At 40.4% G+C, this 21,557-nt stretch overlaps 1 protein-coding gene across 2 annotated transcripts in view; it reads left to right on the top strand.

Annotated features, from left to right (window-relative positions):
- Positions 1–20,728, top strand: part of fam189a1 (family with sequence similarity 189 member A1) — an 84,927-nt gene extending 64,199 nt beyond the window's left edge. Inside the window, exons 3-12 of one of the 2 annotated variants that reach the window (XM_019260713.2) lie at positions 1,760–1,870; positions 4,522–4,686; positions 11,241–11,348; positions 13,093–13,253; positions 15,140–15,275; positions 16,807–16,885; positions 16,985–17,755; positions 18,189–18,254; positions 18,662–18,984; positions 19,909–20,728. In XM_019260713.2, the coding sequence (XP_019116258.1) occupies positions 1,760–1,870; positions 4,522–4,686; positions 11,241–11,348; positions 13,093–13,253; positions 15,140–15,275; positions 16,807–16,885; positions 16,985–17,755; positions 18,189–18,254; positions 18,662–18,984; positions 19,909–20,106 (2,118 nt within the window). In that variant the 3' untranslated portion in view covers positions 20,107–20,728. The remainder of the gene's footprint in view (positions 1–1,759; positions 1,871–4,521; positions 4,687–11,240; positions 11,349–13,092; positions 13,254–15,139; positions 15,276–16,806; positions 16,886–16,984; positions 17,756–18,188; positions 18,255–18,661; positions 18,985–19,908) is intronic. The other variant, XM_010731436.3, reaches the window with a different exon arrangement.
- The last annotated feature ends 829 nt before the right edge of the window (positions 20,729–21,557 follow it).

The raw sequence follows: 21,557 nt of genomic DNA, 5'->3' as shown, positions 1-21,557 counted from the left end.
ACACTGACAATATTAACCATAATTGTTATCTTCTGAGAAATCTCCTAAATCATCATGGTTTTAACAATGTTTACAATGACTAGAAAGGTTACCAGTCAATACCAAGTTTTATGGACAATATTTTCAGGTCCGTGATTGAATTATGAAATGATTTACACAAAAGCAGAAATAAAAGATCTTAACGTTGGTGCAATCAGATGTTTTTTGTGGGGATGAAGCTCGCTCATAACTTGGGTGAAATAACATTGTATTCATGTATTTATGTCTATTACAATCCAGTCCAAGTTTGTGTTTCAGTTTGGTGAATTTTATCATCATTAGTCGCTGGGTGCATACAGCAAGAAACTGTCCAGAAACATGAATAGCTCAAATTAAAATATGGTGAAAGAAATCTATAAATATATATATTTAAGATACAGAGTAAATGTATTTTATAATATGTATATCAAAAAGTATGTCAGGGTTAAATTGCATCATGGGACCTGCAGTTTTGTCTGTGGCCACCAAAAACCACAGCACAGCTGAGTTCTCTTCCCAGAGGCTTGATTACATTCTCATGCAGCGGATCAACCAGAGACAGCTGATATCATATTCAAATGAAATGCTAATTATCCCCACCACCAGTGCACCATGGGACTGCAGAGTCTTGTTCTGTCTGTCTCGCTGTCTTTCCTCTCTTCTTCTGTCACTTTCTATTAATGACTGTCTCGCTCCTCTTTTTGTTTTTTAGCTTTTGTCTCCATTTTCGCTCTTCTCTTTTCTTCTGATTTCCCTCTTTGCCATCCAGACAACTGCTCCTCAAGCTCTCCCATCAGCTCCTCAATCTTTCAATTTTCTGCCGTGGTGAAAAGCACTTAAACTTATCACTCCATCTGTTTATCACATGCCACCTCCACTTCCTTCTCCACCCCCTTTCCCCTCTCTCCTCCTCTCCATCTGTGTATGTGTGTTCTCTACTACCTTTATATCCACCAAACTCCTCCTGCTAGTGCCCTTTATGTCATCCACCAACACTGCCCAGGGGTTTCATTTTTTATTTTATATATATATATATTATATATCTATATATATATATATATATATATTATATATTATATATATATATATATATATTAACACACAAAACTGTTGTTTGTTTCTAAACTCTGTCCGTTACGCTTGACCTATAATTTAAAGTACCAGAAATGGCAATCATGTTTCTGTTATTAGGACTGATATACATGGAGCTGTCAGCTAGGAAATAAAAAGAAGCCTGTACCCAGAGGAAAGGTGGGCAGAGGGGACACTTGGAGTGAAAGTACATTAAACCTGAACTAGCAGCTCTATCAGCTTGGAGCGTCGAGAAATATTAGCTCTGTTGATACTGGTGTTAGTGTGTGTGTCGAGTGTTTGTGCTGACCGAAAGACATTAGCTGCTGTTCAGATATCGAGGTATACAGAAAACAATCACTGTGAAACATGAATTTCCCTCTGTCAATAAATAATTTCTTTAATGGGTGAAAGCTTTTCTGTAATTATGATTTCTCGCCTACAGACTCTGGAGATCTGAGGACAAACGGATTATTGATTCCTCTTGACATCAGTGCTAATTTCCTCTTTGGTGATCTGTTGAAATCACTTTGAGAGACGATTCATTAGCAATGTAGACTGTTCCTTCAGTACTACAGCCGCTCTCAAACACAATATCAGAAAGATGTATGAGCTGAACTCATGTTAGTAAGCTGCAACATTGACACCACGTTGTCCCTTTTCTCCACAGATAACGTTCTTCATGCTGCTGTCAGCAGTGTGTGTGATGCTCAACCTGGCGGGCTCAATCCTGTCCTGCCAGAACGCCCAGCTGGTCAACTCCCTGGAAGACTGTCAGCTGGTGAGACCAACAACCTATACACTCTCCAGTTTTTGCACTCACTTTACGCTTAAAAAGTGTGGAAGAAAAGATATAAAACTATACTGTTTCTATATGTCTCTGACAGTGGAAGAAATAATGCAGCGGCCTGTGTATATACACTGTATATATACTGTGTGTATACACCAACCACTTCATTAGGTTCACTTAGGTTCAATACAGCAACTCTGCCAGAAATTCTACTTTTACTTTTATGAAGCATTATATTGAGAGGTGTTTCTAATATTTTGGCCACACCATTTACATACATGAGAGGACCATATTAGTAGAAACACCTTTCAATATAATGCACTCCCATTCAACAACAACACCCACTGAGACCCCAATAATAAACATAAAGTACAACGAAAAACTTTCTGACAGTGGCAACAAAAACTGAAACTTCATAAGCTTCGGAAAAGATGAACTCATGGCAGAGTTGTTGTGTTGGACCACACTGGATTGTACAAGTGCACTTAATGAAGTGGCTGGTCGGTGTATATAAGACTGACATTCTTTTGAATTAAATGTCAGAACCAGATTGGTGCAATATGCATCTAAAATACCACACCTCCTTCTCAGTAATAATTCAACACACACACACACACTCGCATGCACACATTTTATGTTTTGTAATTTTTTCAACAATAATTTACCATAATTCTTATACTGGCACATTCCTATACCCATTTTGTATACAGTATATATGTACTGTATGTTGAAAACGTGGACATAAAAAAGTCTATAACACAAAAACTATTTCAAATTCTGTAATTTATTTGCTGAAACAAACTAAAACATGCAGTGCAGTGCCACTGACGTGTCAGTTGATGGCTTTGGCATGCATCATGTCAGTAACACGTCATCGCTAACACATGTTGTGACTCTGCCATAAGCCTGTAAACAAAAACAGCCGAGGGTTTAAACGGTTTATGTTTGAAATGAGTTGGATGACGTCAGAATCTCTGATGTGTCACGTTGGAGTGCAAGATTTGTATTGAAATTTTGTCCATCTGTGGAATCAGTCACTATAAAGTCAGTGAGTAATAGGCATGTGTTCATTGTTGTCTGCCCACATTTAAATTCATGAATGTCAGCACATGGCAGGCTGACAGGCAGCGCTTCTGTTCTGAGCAGGCTGTAGAACTGAGTCAACATCAAAAGTAAACTGAACTGTTTGTCTGTTAGTGACTAATGGCTCATGATTATCACATCCATCTTTGCCAGAAGTGAAGATACAGATAAACAACTTTGAAAGAGTATTCCAGCTCTGTGCCATAAGGTTGAGAGACTTACAAAAATCAAAGCAGCAGATGCAGAGACTTTAACGAAAACAGCCTATACACATAGACCCATTAAGGTGGACAGTATACCTCGTCAAGAGTGTTTGTTTGATTGATGAACATCTTCAAACTCCGCTCCACACCACACCTTTCCAATGTTGGAATTATGAGGGGCTGCGTGCAACCGTTTCAGCAACTTTTCAAAACTGTGAATGTTACATTCGCAGCAGCTTTATGCAGCGATGAGCCTGCTCTCTATCCATCAACACTACACTACCAGTGCCTTTGAGGTAAATGTACACTGTCATCCTCACATCTCCTCCTTCTACTTTGAACAACTTTAAACACTTTTGCATACCCTAACCCTTACGTTGAAGTATGTGCTTCAGTTTCATGTGTCTGAGACATTTACACAAGACAACTCCATAAAATAAATGTACACATAAGCTTCTCAGCAACCCCGTGTTGTACTCCTGGGCAACTTTTAGCTCATGATGACATCAATAGGGTTGTTTGACATGACAGAGTTTTTCCAGAGGCACTTTTTTCACCAGCTGAGTTGAAGGCAGCTGTGTAAATTTGGTGGAAGTCTTTAATTAGGGCTTAGAAATACTGTCAACAGCAGTGTTAACATCATGGATAACAGGAGAACCCATCAAAATAAGTGCATTAAGCTATTGCAGGGTCAGATCAGAGGTAGTTGGACAGTCTTCACATTTTCATAATGAGATGCTAAGCTGATTTTTTTAAAACTGAAATTATATGCTAGGGGTTCCTACATCATTTTCATCCAGCATTCAACCCACTAACCCGACCACTTCTACATTTGAAGCAGCGTTTCTCCCTACGCAGAAAGTAGTACCAGCCGAATATACCGGCTTCTCTGCTTTATGTGGTTCCCCAGAGAGCGTCCCCCAGTCGTGACTGAAACTTAACGTTCCTCATCTCCTCTCCCCAATGTAATTAACCCATACTTGTTGGGTTCATGTCCTGCTTTCTCTCAATCTGGGACACAGAGGTGCGCTCTACCTCGATGCCTCCCTTGGTAGCTCGTCATGTCTCACGTCCTCCCTTCTTTTGTTGTACACTTTTGATCAGCCATGTGCAGCTGCAATCACAATATAGTATTACATTATGTATCTATTTACACTATCTTTTTACTATTCTCACAGGGTCTCTTAAAAGTATTGTCCATGTCAGGAGTCAATGTATCTTTCACTGTATTAAATTTAAGGACAATCCATCAGTACACCAAGCTCAGGTCTGATCTGTGCGTGTGTCTGTCTGTGTGTGTGTGTTTGTCTGTGTGTATGTGTGTGTGTTTTTGTGTACGTGGCGTGCATGCATGAGTGTGGATGTCTGTTCTCCCCTCCTACCCCCCAGCTCAAGTTTGACAGCGACGGAGTGTGTGTCTGCTGCGAGCTACAGCAGCAGAGTTCAAGCTGCAACAACCTGGGAGAGACGCTGAAACTGAACCCACTGAGGGACTGCAATACCATACGCCTACGCCTCAAGGTCGGTGGGAGTCATCGTTTGTTTGTATTGCGCGGATGATGAGAGCTCTGACGTTGTCATATATAAAAAATAGTGTACTAAATGAGGTTGACTGTGTTCAGACTGCAGGTAAATTTGATTAATTTGTAAAAATCCAGTTGATACAACTGTGCCGGTAGCTATGGTACCAACATAGTGTATCATATGTACTGATTCAAAGAAAACAGTGGTGATGTATCCTCTTGCTTTTCACATTATAGCAATATTTCATCCCTGTGCAAAAGTTTCTGTTACCCCTGCCAGGAACTGTAGATGCTGACCTCATGCAGACACGTTTCATGCTTCCGTCATGGCTGGCTGTAACCACTCATAGTGAATGTGTGAAATCCATTGAAGGGGCCACTACTGAGAGACAACTCCATGAAATACATGTACACATTGTGTAAATCTGATTTACAAAACTGTATTTCTGTATTTTATTTCTATGTGTTACATTCTTTTTTTGGCAGCTCAAGAGTTGAAAGTTTAGATGTGTGGAACAAAATGGATTTGGGTCTATTAGGTGCTTCAAGGTACTTGATTTTTGTCTGCTGTTTTTTTTTTTTTACCTTTATAGCCAAGCTACAATTTATGGCTTTGTGGATGGCAATGTCATCCGGTCAGTCGGCCTACCGCTTTAGTCCAGACTGAAATATCTCAACCAGTATTGGATGGATTGCCATGAAAATCTGTACAGGCATGCAAGGTGCCTAATCCTAGCTATAACACCATGAGGGTGACTTGTGTTTTCCAGTGAAGCAGCAACTGTTTAGTTCAGATATCCAGAAGATTAATTTTATTTAATCCTTATTTGTCCTTATTATATTTTGGTACACCTGACATTCCCTTAATTAGTAAATATTAGCATGCAAAAACACTAAACATAGACCGTTAACGAGGTAAAGATTATACCTGCTCATCACCAGCATGTTAGAATTATCATAATGAGCACTAACGTGCTTTCAGCCTCGCAGAGCCTCTTGCATGGCTGCAGACTCTGCAGCTGCAGACTAGTCTTGCTTCTCTAATCAGAATGAAACCATTACCTTGAGTAACAATCAGTAGTTGTTCGAACATAATTGCCTTTAAATTGCTGAAATCATCAAGTCTAAACTGATGTCTCCAGGTTTCCTCTCACCATGTAACATATCCCATGTGAGAACAGTCACGATGAAAGTACTACAAAAAAAAAAAAAAGTAAGTGTTCGCTGCTCAGATTAATTGGGCAGGAAGTGGAGAATGGCAACAGCATTTGTCTTTCCCCAAGAGGCAGACCTCTTAGTATGCAGTGTGTATCTAGCCTGGGCTGGCTGTAGTTTGCGAGTGCATGATCTCGGTAGATTAGCTTGACTCAGAGTGTCGGCAGGAATGATATACAGTATGTGCTACTGTGCCTTTATTGGATAATGACAATCATATCCATTCGTTTTATGTCCCTGATTGATTATAAAACATTGATAACCAAATAAAAGACTTCATAGGATGAAGCATGCCAATGAAAAGAGGAAAGATCAAGCACATTTGTCATTTTGATCATAGCTCATTAAAAGAGAGATGGGAATTGGTGCTGTAAACCTTTATTAAGTGCCAAAGTAGTCAGATGTGTTGAATTATGTCTAAGAGGAAGCTGTCACGCCCGAGTCCCCAGAGTCCTCGACCATTTCAGATGGCTGCTAGGCTGTTGCTGCTCTAATGAACTCATGATGCAACTGCCATATAGTTCCTCTCCTATAGTCACTAAAACACAGTGTATGAGGAGAACTGAATTATAACAGCATATAGACTATGTATTAGGCCACCTTAAGTTTCTAATTTGCTCGTTTCTCAGCAGTAGCTCTTTTTTAATGTTTTGTACTATCCACATTGGTTGCTGCGGATGTGTGCTATTCAATCTTTGCAGACACATTTCATTTCCATCCTGTCTTTCTTTTCATTTCATGTGCACTGCCTGGGGCTGTAAATTAACAGCGAGAGGGAGTACTGAGATAATTTGTGATTTCCTGTAAGGAGGCGGATGTGTAACCTTGCTGTGTAACTCACTAACCTGATTGGCTTGGGGCAAGGTGTCTTCTAGAGGTCAAAAATCTGAACAGGCTTGTCAAACAGTTTCTATAGAGGTGGTATTATAGTTCTTTACCTGGTAGGATTTATTATATCATCATCTACATTGTGTTCACAGGGGAAACCACAGAAATGCCTCACATCTGCACGACAGATGCACTCCCAAAAACAAAAATGAGCTTAGATGAAAAATAATACTTCTTGAATTGCATGAATGCTCGCAGTTTGACTCTGTGAAATGTTTGGAAAAAGCTATAAGCTTGCACACAGGTTGTTTTTTTCGTGCACTGCTGTGTACAGTAATCTCAGCTTTATCTCAGGATGGAGTCTTCACAGTCAAAGCTGCACAGCGGGATACATAAATGATCGACGGTGAACACATCTCTGTCACACAACTCACATGCAAAGTGTTTATTATGTGAACACAGTCAATGCACAGAGTTGATGTTTCGCATCAAGGCCGTGATCTCGTCGCTCCCTGCAGAGACACGCGCTGAACAACCCTCCTACCTACTGCTTTGCTATTAGTCGACCGTTGCCTGTAGTTTTTGTGATGTCTTTGGCACCATTTGCTCGAGATGTCCCAAATCAACAGCTCTTCTGCCCATTGATTTTGTTGAATAGGTGTGACAAAAACTGTCAGCCTCGAGAATCAGTCATTTCCCCATTTCACTGCATTTTCTGCTTATTTTACCCCTCTGCCTCGTCATCTTCCACAAGCCTCAGACCACACACTGACAACATCTATTCACAGCAAAGCAAGGACATATTCTCAGTTTGTATTCTGAGCAAATGATAAGACATTAGTCAGAGTCACAGTGGAAATCCCTAAAAATGTATTGCTGGTATTTTTTGTTAGTCTTTCTGCAAGATTCTTTGATGGACAAAAACAGACTTTAGGGTTTGGTTATGTTTATGGATAACACTGCAATATAATTGTAAAATGCAGCACATCACACTTTGTCTGGGATAGAATGATAAAATTCTGAATTAATTACCATCTTTTCACTTGTTTTCAGGAGTAGTTACTGCGTTTTCTGTCATGCAGGTGCAGAACAAGCACACATGTCAGCAGCCAGCTGGTGATCAGCTGCATTTTTTGGAGTGATTGGACTATTTAAACTTTGTCTGAGATGAACATGTGCTGTGTGGAGGTTCAGGACTTCAGGAGGTGTTAGAAAAGCTTTTCTTTTACAACAGAGTCTGGTTCATTCAGTGCTTTATGAGAAGTGGCATCACAGAGCTAGAACATCTGCAGCGCTGACCCTCCTGAAACTGCTGTAGGGCCTCCTATGGGAAGTGCTTTCTGTCAGATACAGTAAAGATCTGCTTGGCGATCAGTATTGTACTGTGACCTGCACTGAGACTATCAGCAGAAACTCCATGGTGGCTGGAGAAGACAAGGGTGCAACACACTCTGAGCCTGTCATACTTTAGGGAGCTAGTGGGAGCAGCTTATCATGTGTGTAGTTTGTGTCTGGACAAGAACTTCATGGGTCAAGAAGTAAAAGTTGAATATCAGCCAATTAAGTCCTTTGTAAAGACTAGAGTACTACACAATCTGCCGGTATAAGGTGGTCAGACTTAGCCGCAGCAGTGTTTGGTAGAGTATTGAAAATCTATATTCAAGAACAAGTAACGACATTTACATTTAAGTTGTAAATCGCTTTTATCCAAAGCAGGAGACAATCATTGTAAAGTCCGACGAGTACTGTGACAGTACTAGAGGGATAGATTTAGCATGTCCAGTTTTGGTAATGCTAGAAGAGGAGGTACTCTCTGAAGAGCTGGGTCTTCAGGAGTTTTTTAAAAGAGTCAAGTAAAAGCAAAAAAATAACTAGTGGGGTGGTCGGTAGCGTAGTGGGTTGTGCAGGCGCCCCGTGTATAGAGGCCACAGTCCTCGCTGCAGTTGGCCCCTGTTCGAATCCCGCATTGGACGTTACACATGACAAATAAAAAATACCTAACGTTACCTTAACATTAGCTAACTATGCTTTCGCCTACAGTAAGTGCAACTTACCTCAATGTGCTGAGGTGGTTAGAAGAGGAGTTTGTTATGCAGGAGGCACAGTTAAGCCCCTTATGTTTTTAGATTTTGGTAGAAAAAGTGTGGCACAGATGTGGCCAGGGATTGAAACTGGAATCTTCTCTTCGCCTCTTGTTCATGTTTTTTTCTCCGTCATTATCACATCGCAGTCAAACGACAGGTGGTGCTTATTTTTCTACCAGGCAGCTGACAGCATAGCATCTGCGTTAGACCCAATGTGCCCATTGCATTTAGAGCAGAGTAGTTGTAATGAAGGTATAAACTGCAAATGTAGCAAAAATAAACTTGAGTGAAGAGTAGAAGTAAAGCTTAAACAAAGGATTCATTCCTTTAAAAAACAAACTCTGTGTTAATTCATTACTACCCATCACTGGGCAGCAGGTGCTGCTCTTATAGTTCTTGAATACATGTCTTCAAAGCGCAACATAGAATTTTAGTTTTATCAGTGTCTTTCTCTTAAGGTATCTTTTCCATGGGCCTGAGACTTTGAATGAGGTAATTCGTAACCATGAACATCATAACTGCTTTTAATGAACATTGTGACATTGTGAAAATCAATAGCAAAGCAACTTCTTCAGTATGAGATGATTTATTACCCTGATTGTTTTTTTCAGATATGTGTCAGATAGAATGTCAAACAGACTCTTGTTCACAAGTCCTCCAGACTTTCCTCCTACACAAAACATGTTCCAAAACTGTTTGCTTCTTAGGCAAATATGTATTAGTTGTATTTTATAATTGGCTCTGCACAACTGGTTCCAACTCGTCTCTTCTTTAACTTCCGTCTCACACAGTCTTGATCTCTGGCAGCTGGTTACTGGACATCAAACATGTTTGGAAAAAGAGTCGCAGGGCTGGCAACTCCGAGCGTCTCAGATGCCAACTTGATCCATTTCATATCACAAACTTCAAAAGGGATGTGTGTAATGGGATCCGGTTGGCAAAAAGTCCCTGCTTGCCTCGCCTGAACCTCCTTTTTAAAAAGTCGACAAGTCTGACAACAAACCGCTACCTGGTTGATCTTAGAAGAGGAGACAGATGTCCTCTCTGCAGATAATCAGCAGCCTAATACAAGAGGGGTTTTGCAATGTCACTGGTAATTATTTGCTGTCTGAATCTAGCGAATAATCTGCGCAACAGGCTGGAAAGTACTTTGTGTAGTAAGTGGGGAGCTTCATTCACATATCCACAAAACTAAAAAATGAGGCATAGTGAGGTTTTAATTCCACTGTTGAATATAGATATTTTGGAGGTAGCGTGTTTCTCAGCCAGCACCGTGAATGCTAATATCATTGTGTTGTTGTGTATCTGTGTACATCTTTCGTAACTAAATGTAGAATTTTGTAAGATGATTTGATTTCAGTTTCTCTGGTTTTGCTGTTTAAATGAAATCCCTGCCATCCTTCTTTCCTCCCACTTATCTTTTCTCAGTTTCATCCCATTCCATAATAATAGCCCTGAAAATTGTATTATCATACTGATTGTGTAAGTGAATTTATTGTGACAGACAAACTCTGTAAAGAAAAAGAACAGCATGTATTCAAACACGCTGCAGATCACCTACCTACACACATATCGCACTTAGTTTTTTTCTCATTCTGAAGCTGTCATCCTCTCTCCTCTTAACACAGTCTGTGTCCTGGACATTTGCTATTCCTAGAGCCAATTTCCAGCCAGGAAACTGTTCCTGCGCTCATCCTCAGGAAATTATACAGTTATTATAGGTTCATTTGCTAGAACAAACAAAACTCGATAAGGTTTTTAAAATGGAGCCACTCAAAGATGATCACCTTTTCAGAAGAATAGCACAAAGCCGCATGGTGGGACTGCAGTTCTAAGTCCTTCCTCTGATTCAGAGTGCTAGGCTAGTATTTCACCAGCATGCACATTTATTTTTGCTGACAGATTCAATACTGGTTTGTCCCCTCGCTGTTCACTGCATTGCCAGAGTGTGAATGTATATACGCCCATGCTTAACCTTGGATGTCTATGATGTTTTTTTTTTTTATTATTGTGTTTGTATGCTGGGCTTGCACCCTCATCATATTTTTGTATTATCAGCATTTAACCTTTTTAAACGTTTCTCCATGTGTTAACAATGCAGGCTCTTCTTAGTGCACTGCACTTCTCACTGCAGTGCCACCCTGCTGTGCTTTTTCTAAAATTGGTTATCTTACAGGTGACGTCAGCGCTTTGTGTCACCTTCTTTCCACAGTCACCTCTTTTTGTTCATCACTCGTCTTTGATGTTCACAATATTAACTCTTCTCCTCCTCTCTCCTTATCTTCTCTCCTACACTCTTGTCACTTCTCTTATATTTTCACACTCTTCCTCTACCTTCCTTCCTTCCTTCATTTTCTTTTTTTTTCTTTTTTCTTTTTGCTCCCCGTTCCTCTAACAGTCTCCTCCTCTCCCCCCTCTCCATTAGGAGCTGCTGTTCAGTGTATGCGCCCTTAACGTCATCTCCACCATTGTGTGTGCTCTAGCCACAGCCATGTGCTGTATGCAGATGGTCTCAACTGATGTGCTGCAGATGGTGAGTGTGATGGAAAAGGAGACGACAACAATAGCTGACTTTATTTTCTTTTTCAGTGAACAGCCTGCAGCTAGAAAAATAAATTCTTAGTCTGATGATAGATCACTATCATCAGATTAGATGAACACATGTATAGCTCAGGAATGATGCCCCTTTTTCTGTTTGTTTGTTTTTAAAGATGGAAAACAATGTTTCATAAATTTAGGCGAATGTAATGTGTCTATTGCTGCAGTTTCCTGAACAATATATTGGAATTGAGAACAGCTTAACATCTCACTGGATTTTTTTCCTCAAAGGTGCACCGTCCTCAGTATGACCCTCGTATGTGGAACAATGAAACTATTACCAACAGCTAAATGCATTCGGTCATGAGGGAAATTAACATGGCCAAGCTCCCTTTGTGTTTCACACCAACAATGGTTATTTCATGCCTCTAAACACGTCAACAACTGGAAACCTATGGAGCAACACTGCCAACATGACAACAAATAAGAAATAGCATTGCAGGAACCTTTTACACATTTTATGGACTATACTGTAAATGAGGTCCTTACTGAAATGAGTCTGGGTATTAAAACTGGTGCTCTGACTGGATGTGAAGCTTGGTTTGATAACAGGTTGAAGTGGCAGGAAATCAGTAGTTATATAGTAGAATACATGTAGTTGAACTCAGACTTTACACCATATATTAACTTTACAAGGACATTATGTTGATGTTTCCACTGCCTCCAGTTAATGGATGTTTAAGCAGTGCTAACTGCATAGATGAATACTTTTCTATCCCTGGAAATGGATCATAGAAATAAGGTTATTACTCTTTCCCTGACTATTTAAGAGGAGACATACAGATAATTAAGAAGGCAAAGATGAATTCATCTGAAGCTGTGTGAATTATACTGCAATTAAAAACAGGACTGAAACATCATTCTCACGTTGACATAAGGACTTAATTCACAGTGGTACCTGCTTCAATGGCCTCATTTCAGATTATCAAAGATGTGGGCTCCTCATTCTCAGACCATCTTACTGTCCTGACCTGTAGATAGAAATGCATTTTAATGTGAATACATTCATCATAATGATTATTTCTTTGTCGACCAATCAATTTCAACAACAAGTCAACTCCAAGTACATTATGTAAGAGAGAAAAACATGAAGAAAAGATAAAAAGATAGAATATAGAGCATACAAATGTAGAAATAGGACTTTAAAATGGGTAAAAGAAATGAAAATAGAACATAAAAAAATGCTAAAATAAGATGAGACAAATCAAACAGTAGAAAAGGACAAAGGTACTGTGCCTTATCTCCAACAGTCTCATAGAGTTTCCAAGAGTGGCCTCATTTCCCATTTACCACAAGAGGTGTTAACCTTTTATTTAGCTCAGTAAATTTAGCCAAGTCAATAGCCGCAGTGGCAGCCTGGAGATTAGAAAAGCAGGCTGGCTGTGGCTGGAAAGTTGTCCCACTTAGAAAAAGTCTGAATGAGGAAAGTAAATGAGCCGTGCTTTCAGGACTACTGGTTGAGGTGCCCCTGAGCAAGGCACTTGACTTGCAGTTGCTGCAGTGAAGCAGGTTCATTGACCAACAGCACAAATGTAAATAACCGTGGAGAGGTGCTGTGAAAAGACACATTTGCTTAGTCATGTCTCACTGGATAGATTATGGCCAGAAAGAATTAATAAACAACTAAGTACCATGTGTAATAAAAGCCTCATACTGGGTGTGTTTATGCTGTGTTTCAGTTTATGCCGCACAGAGCGAGAGCCCTAAATGCTGACTGTATGACCCCCCATGGAACCATCCTCCACCAAACACTGGACTTTGATGAGTTCATTCCTCCCATCCCCCCACCACCTTACTACCCCCCAGAGTACACCTGCACCCCTTCAATGGATGGACAGAGGTGAGAGGCAAAACACCACTCATCAGCATCACACCTTTTCTCAGTGCTAACACAAAGTATTCAGCGTTCCCCAAATGGATCATCTGGGATGTGAGGATACTTTGAGGGAATACACAATAAAAATGGTAATTTGCTTACAAATCTAGTGAAATGGCATTATAATTATGCACAATAGTCCACTTGTGAATCAGAACCCTTTTTAAAAATGTATAAATGCCCAACATATTTTAGCAATCTCCTCTTTGTAACATTTTCAATGACATCTCAGTGGCAAAGACACAACTTTAGTTGTTGTTGCTTATTACGGTACAAACAATACAATTTAGCTTTATTGTCCACCATGGCGGAAATGAACACTTTAATAGCGTTCCCATAAAACATTTATAACATCAAATCCATGTGCACAGCCAAATATCAATTATCAATTTTATGCAAAGTGCAGTGCAATCCAGAAAATGATAATATTTGTTATATTAAGAGAGCATAAGTTACTGGTTTCAGTGGGGAAAAAATGTGTGAATGTTATTTTGCCAAAGGCAGCATGATGCAGCTCCCAGAGGGAAGCAATTCCAAGTGGGTATCAAAGCACTCCATGTTCTCCTTAAAAGTACCTTGGGCATTGTTTCTGGGAGTTCATTTGGGGAACTCCATATATATGTATATCCAAAAATCCAATACTGCACTGCTATAAAGGCCTATCTCAAAGTTTTCTGCAATACGTACTGAAAGTAGAACTCTGTTGTTCGCTGCAAGTGATCAGTAATTTAGGATGCTGTACCTGACTCAGTGCCTCCTATCTGCAAGAGGAATGAGTGGGAACTGACAGTCAGACTTGAACATTCACTCATTTCTAGTTTTACACAATAGCACACATGTAGTTAAGATTCTTCAGGATCCTTTTTTGGAGCTATTTCTTGTTTCTTTCAACTCCTTGTCTGATGAAATAGATGATGGAGGTCAGTATGTGACATCAGTAAGTGGTCATAATTTGAGGAAAAAGCAGCAATGATTGCAGAGTTATTATATGAACTGAACATAGGGCTGATAGGTCAGGACCTGAAGAGAAGAGGACACACAGTCAATAAGAGAAACTTTTGGCCAAACATTTACTCTGGAAGAGGCTAAAAGGATGAAGACATAAGACAAGTTACATTTTTATTTAATGTGGAATGCTGGAAGAATCTCACTATGTCTTCAGATAGTGGATACACAGATGCCAAAAGTCCAAATCCATCATATTAAGCAGCAACGGCAAGTGTTTATTTACTATCTGACTGTGACCATCATGTGTGGTATTATCACCCGTGATAAGCTTTCTCCCTTTTGTTAAAAAGCGGTGACGTCCATGATTCTCAGCTGTTGTGAAAGATCCCTCATCACTCCCTCTATTTTCTTGCCACACAGAGTGCTGCTGATTTAGCCATTTGGCAGGAAGCCACATCTGTTTGTCAATTATGCCATAAATATATACAAGGCAGAGGAAGCATTTATGGTGTCCCTGCCCGGGGGCCAGGGATGTGTCATGACATCATCATGCCTCAGATGATTGGTGGAAACTCTCAGGTTGTATTTCATGCTCCGCCACTTTAGAGGAGAATGGGGCTGTAATTAAAAGATATGACTGCGCGCATGGCTGCTTCTTCTTAATTGGCACCACATGAAACAGTGATGGTGCACATTGAATAATACACTGGTACGGATCGTGTTGAGTGGAGAGACTTTTTTTTTATTCAGTTATAAGGGATATTCAGCCATTTTCTTAAACTTGACAATCTGGCTCAGTGAATTCTCCACTATTTCTTTCAGTTATTTAAGATATGATTTGGATTTATAGGGTTTTGTTTGTATATTGTTTGGTTGAAACTCTTCTGTTATGTCCCTGACAGAGGCCTGCACTTGGACTTTCCCCATTCCCCCTTCAGTGCTGTCTATGGGGTACCCATCAACAGCCCAGGGACATTGTACCCAACTGACCTGCCTCCTCCATATGAGTCTGTGGTGGGACAGACCCCTGCTAGCCAGGTAAGAAGAATCAGCCAACTTTCTCCTTAAACCAACACCTTTTTTTACTTGGACATTACATTCTTTTTGTGTTTCCAAAGTGAACAGGTCGATCCTTTAACCATAAACACGTACGTATTTACAGATGTGCAGTAAAAGTAACAATACTAGGAGTCCACAGCCATGCAAGCAGCTGCTTTGAGTTAAATGTCAACATCAGCATGCATTACCATCTTAGTTCAGCATGTTAGCATGATAACATTTGATAATTAACAACTGCTGAGGCTGATTGGGATGTCGATAGATTTTTTTTTGCAGATATTTGGTCACAAACCAAAAAAATAATTTATGAGATAGTCTTAAAAACAAGGCAATTTAAAGGTTAAGCCCATGTTGCTGTGAATATTATGTAATGCTTAGTCCTACACCCTAGCCTTAACTATAAACTTGACTGAATCAAATCACTTTCGGACTATGGGTAAAGCAAAAGCAGTGTAACTTGGTCACTTTAATGTCTGCTTCAACGGTAGCACAACTGAACACTGACAACAAACATGACCTCACTGTTTTACCTCATAATTACCCATTCTTAATTATCACATTACAGGCAAGGTGTACCATACCCTCACCCTAACCATATGCAAATGATTTTGAGAAAAATAAAGTAATCTATAAAATAAATCTTCACAAAATAGATGCCATCTTAAAATATTTAGTAGTTAATTTTAACCAACCCGACCAATTTCTTCTCTCAACTCACTGTCAAAATGGTATTGCTACGGTTCATCTGGTGTCTCTATTTTCAGATGTTGCTTGTCAAGTTTTTAAGGCAAAGGTCACAGCCAACTATCATCTGACTTACAGAGGCAGTCTCACTTGACTGTCATGTTGAAGTGATCAGTGCTTTTTTTTTTTTCAAGCTGCGGCTTTGCTGCATCTCATTGTTCACAGCTAAAAATAACTGTATAATGTGCAAGCAAATCCTTTTATCTTCCATTATATTCACAGAGTCATTTAACACCTTAGGCCTTTAATCCATTATTTCTATTATACATGTAAAATCCATAGTCCTCTTCACATCCTCTTTGAACAGTGTCCTTCAAATAGGGACCAGCAGAAGGTTTTTTCACCGATAGATTAGCAGCTGTAAATAACTGTGGGGCGCAGGCAGCGATAGATTGATTGTTTGAGTCAGAGTGCAGAGGAAACCCAGCTGATGACTTCAGGCTAAACACCCTGCAGAATGTGTGTGTTATATACACGTATGTATATCATATACATACCTTTTAAAAACACATCAGTAAGTCTAATTAAAACTTCTTATTCATCGCTACATTATATACTGTAGTAGTTTTCTCCTCGGGTCCACCTGCCATTCAAGCTGAGACATTTCTGTTAGTGTGTTGTGGTCTTATAGAGCCCTCTACAGGCCAAACTGTGGTGTTGACGGTTAGCTCATGCTTTTATGCAATTCTTCTTTATCCACTCAATTCATCTCATTCAAACAGTGTTGTTTTTTTCTCCACCTCCTCTAATAATTTCCTCTTTGCAGGTCACCACCAGCAATGAGCAACAGGCCACTGAATCCAGTCTGTGTGAGAGAAACACTACAGCAGGATTCAGCACTCAGGGTAAAGACAGACAACAGAGCACTGCAGTGAACATTGCAGAGGATTGTCGATTGTCTGGTAGTAGTCATACTGATAATACCCTTCTTCCTTTTTTTTCAGCCTCTGTAGACAGTGCGTCACTGATGGTGTCAGAGGTGGCTGATCAGGATCAGACTTGCTCCTCAGAGGACTTGTGCTCTCTGGAGGTCCAAGGCTCTGACTCCTCTCCCTATGGCACGCCCCACACTGCCCCCAATGATGGAAGTTGCACCAGCCTGGAACTTTGTACACGCCATCATCGTGGCCTGCCTAACACCAACGCTCGCCCCAGTGACACGGGATACAGTGAGTCCTCACACACCCAGGATTCTCTGGAGCGCTCTCCAGACTGGTCCTCAGGAAACTATAGCAATCTGGACCAGGAGGATTCCACGGACAACACACATCCATGTGAGGAACTCAGAGGTGCAATGCACATATGTGACGAGCTTGCATCAGCCAAACATTTACCAGAGGAGCCACCTAAAGCATCACCACACTCCCTCATTAAAGCGCGAATGATGAGCCGGAAGCTCACGCTTCCTGTCACTCTCCCTCCGCCACCTCAGCCTTGCTCCCCCACCTCTGTGGCCTCCTCCGGTGGAACTTCAGCCATCAGTCCTTTGGCTGCTTCTCCTTCTCCTTCCCCTCCCAGCAGGCCACGTGGCCCCAGGCTGTGCTTCAGTGTTTGGTCGCCCTCCTCCACATCACAACCCAGCTCTACCTCAACCCAGAGTGGCTACTCGCCCTCAGAGAGGCCACGGGGGCTCCGAGCAGCAAGGAGGTACCGCAAACTGGCACGCATTGTCCGTTCCACCAGTGACCCCATCTCCTGCTCCTCTACGACAGGAAGTGAGTGTGGCAAGAATGTTAAACAAGACTTCCGCTACAGCTTAAATACTTGAGAGTGATCAGCCTTTCAGAGCTAAAACAAGTCTTTTTTGTTTTTCAAGCAAAAAAGTCCAAACATTTGCTGCTTTTCTCAGTTTTATATATCTGTAAACTGACTTTTGAAGATATGAGCTTGGACTCTTGGGAAATCTGTGCTTTTTTCGAAGATATGAGCTTGGACTCTTGGGAAATCTGTGCTTTTTTCTGACATTTTATAGACTAAAAAATGAATCAATCAAGCTTGAAAACAATCGGCAGATTTATTGATAATAAAATGGATCGTTATTGGCAGCCCTAAACATTTTGTAGTCAATACGTAATGAGAGCTCACTAACCTGCAACAGTTAGTGCCTTCTTTGTTGTTTTTCACTAAGTTTCTTGTCTCCCTCTACAGGAGAAAATCTAAGCTGCGCCTCTGCAAATAACCCTGAAGATTCAGCTCATACATCTCCAGAGCAAGGTACTGTCATAGAAACTGTGATTTCATGTAATGGTGGAACATCTGCTGCTGTAGATCCTATTTTGTAAAACAATTAGACCTGAAGGACAAACTGTGGATCAGGCAGGATGGTGCGCTAATTTAACAGACTTTATTAAAACAAATGTTAGTTTGGCAGTTTTGTCTGTCCACTGACACTTTTAGATAAAGTGAAATATTCCTTTATGGTTTAAGCAATATACATACTTTATCAGTTAGATACATAATTTAACCAGATTTAATTATTTATTCATATTTTGGACATTAATTGTTACATGTCAGCCTACACATGCATTGGTACCACAGTATTTCTACTAAATATATCCAAGAATGTGTTTTCATTGTATGTGATTTCATGTGTTTTGACAATTCCTCTGTTTTATCTCTAGAGCCAACAGACGTTTCAGCTGACGTAGTTGGAGCTAAACCCAGTCACATATCTGTCAGGAAGCAGCAAAAGGAAGGCCGCAAAGTTGACATACACCTTAAACCCAGAGCCCCTCACACACACTCCTCCCACGAACGTCCACACTCCTTGGCTGACCTTAAGATGTACAAAGACACCAAAATACTGGTGGCCAAGTTCCTGGAACATTCAAGCTGCAGTCTACCACCTGAAGTTCAGCAAGTTGTCAACAACATCAAGTGTGTCATCAAGTCAGATGAGAAACACATGGAGGAGGCCATTTTCAGTGCTAATGTCATAGATCAGGTAACTGAATTAGACTAATGACCAATGACAGTTACCAGCGGATTGTAGGACTGTTTCTGGTTTTCTTGGTGAACATCAGCACGCAAGGCTAAAAGAATATATCAAGCAAACATCGCAGTGAGGCACTAATGTTCAATGCAGAGCAGAAACGAAACGAAATGTTGGATGAAAATGGAATGGAAAAATGGAATGATGCTATATTAGAAAACTTACCATGAGTGGGACAAAAAAGTAGGAATGAGGGTGACAGCTAAGAAAAGGCCATGTTGATTCCTAAAAAGAGTTTATCTTCTGTAGAGTGGCAGCTTTAGGACAGACTCAGGTCATCAAACTCTGCTTTATCAGATTCTGCTTTATCAAAGCTGACTTAATAGCATGTTAACACACTTACAGCATGTCACACAGAATATTAGATACTATGATGTTAAATCTCTTGAGTTTTAGGTTAGGGTTGGGTGTCAATAAAGTGGACTGAACTAACAGTGTAGCCTCTTCTCTTCATGGAAAGAAAGTTAGTTAACTTGGAAAAATTTCATTGCGTGTTCCATTATTTTTAAAACTGTTCTTCTGCAGGCTTTTCATTCAAAATCACACACTATTAGCACTGGCCTGCCACCTGGGAGAAACTTAAGATTTTATGTCTTGCATGAAGACGTATGGACAGGAGGAGCTCGTAGTCAAACAACCAACCATGCCATTAGGGGGGGAAACTATTCTTCCCGAGCCATAGCTGCTCCTGTACAGCATTTTTATGTTTTGTAAAATGCACCTTAATTTGTTTAATCTTCCATATATGTGTTTCTGACCTTTGTTGGGGAGCTGCTTGACCCAAGCAGTCTATTTCAGCTTGGCTAAATCATATTACTGTTATGTAAAAAACAAACAATTATCAACATGTGTCTCTCTTTTATTCGTGTTGCACAGGTGATGACCCAGCGCACCACTGGTAGTCCCAGGAAGCGTGGCCACGAGGATCTTCACCTTCAGAGCTGCGGGGCTTTGAGTTCGTCCCCTTCCATGCGCCGTCCAAAACACCTTCCACAAACAACCAGCGCCTCCACCAACCCGCTGGACTCCCCCTCCACTGAACAAAGCCTTGAGTGCAAAGAAACTATTCTCTGACCACTCTTCCAACAAAGACTCGGATCAAAACTCTGAGGGCATTTCAGACTGCTGGTGTTGAAGCCATGTTGTGCTGTGCAGCGGATGTCTGTAGTGTCATTAATAACTCCTCCAGCATTGAAGGGTGATCTGTTTTCACAGTGTGACTGCAGCACATGCAAACTGAAATGGTCTGTATCTCTTAGTGCCCTGTGAGACCGTGCCAAGTCGTCAGCAGAAATGGTAGCAAACTCAGACTGAGCCTGCCAGTGTCTGTAGTGGCTTCTCTCTCATCAGAAAAACAAAAGAATGTTTCTCCCTCAGGGGATCTTTTCTACTGAGTTTCATCTCTTAAAAAAAAGAAACAAATACACAACTGGTAAGTTTGGATCTGTTGCTGAAAGACAAAGAAAATTGTGTTACCAGTTTTCCTCTTGTCCTCAAAAGAAACGGGAAGTAATATGTTTGTATTAAACTGTGAACTGAACTGACTGGGCATTACTAGCCATTGTTTGCAGAATTTGTGAAACTGTTACTGATGGGGTGGTGAATATTTTGTGGTTGCTGGTTCAAGAACATCACAGATGTGGATTATTTAACTTACCTCATTGTGTTACAATTCTTATCAGTGTTACAATAAAATATCAGTTTGTATCTTCTTGTTTCTGTTCTTATTTCAAGGCCGTGTACTGCATGTCATTCTGCAGGCATTTTGAACATCTGGTCACCTGGCTGGCAACAATAACAGAAATGTAATAGCCTTGCCATAATCACCAACTTGGTAAAACTATAATCAAGTTAGTGATGTTGTAGATAGTGGTGGTGTTTAATAAACTACCTGGTGATATTTCTTTTAGTCAGTGTTGGTAATAGTCTACTTGTGACCATTATACCTCATTCCAGGGTTCAGGTCAATGTGATTTTTTTAGACTTTCCCCTTTGCAGAATTGCCTTTGCATTTGCAATGCTTGACACTGGCAATTTCTCAGCAACTATGCTAAAGTTATGAAGACAGAATGAGTTGTTATAGCGTTGAGTTAACATGAGTTATCTTAAGAGGTACATAACTTACAAGGGTGGAGAGAATCCAGTCCCTACTTGATTTATGCATACTTAGCATTGGTATTCAGTACTTGGGCTTATAATTACAGGAGGAGTTAATCAGAAATGAGAAACCACACTGCTGGTAATGTCATGAGATTGCATGAAGACAGATTTGGTTTTAAAATTACAGGCTTTGTTGTCTTGCATAACCAGATGGAAATGTCTGAGTTTACACTTTTATTTTTGTGCGCTGTTAAATGACAATAAGGTAAGTGCAACAGATTTCAATGGGTTTGCTGTATTTAATGGAAATGCCGATGTCGTGCCGATGTGTGTGTGGGCTTTTGTTTTCAAGGCTGACACGTAACACTGCTTAGTATCCAAAATATGAATAAATAATTAAACCTGGTCCTTTATGGCATTTATAG

The sequence above is a fragment of the Larimichthys crocea genome, chromosome VIII (genome assembly GCF_000972845.2).
Source record: "Larimichthys crocea isolate SSNF chromosome VIII, L_crocea_2.0, whole genome shotgun sequence".
In the NCBI taxonomy this organism is placed as follows: domain Eukaryota; kingdom Metazoa; phylum Chordata; class Actinopteri; family Sciaenidae; genus Larimichthys; species Larimichthys crocea.
Note: the sequence above shows the minus strand (reverse complement) of the source record. Positions and strands in the feature narration are given on the sequence as shown.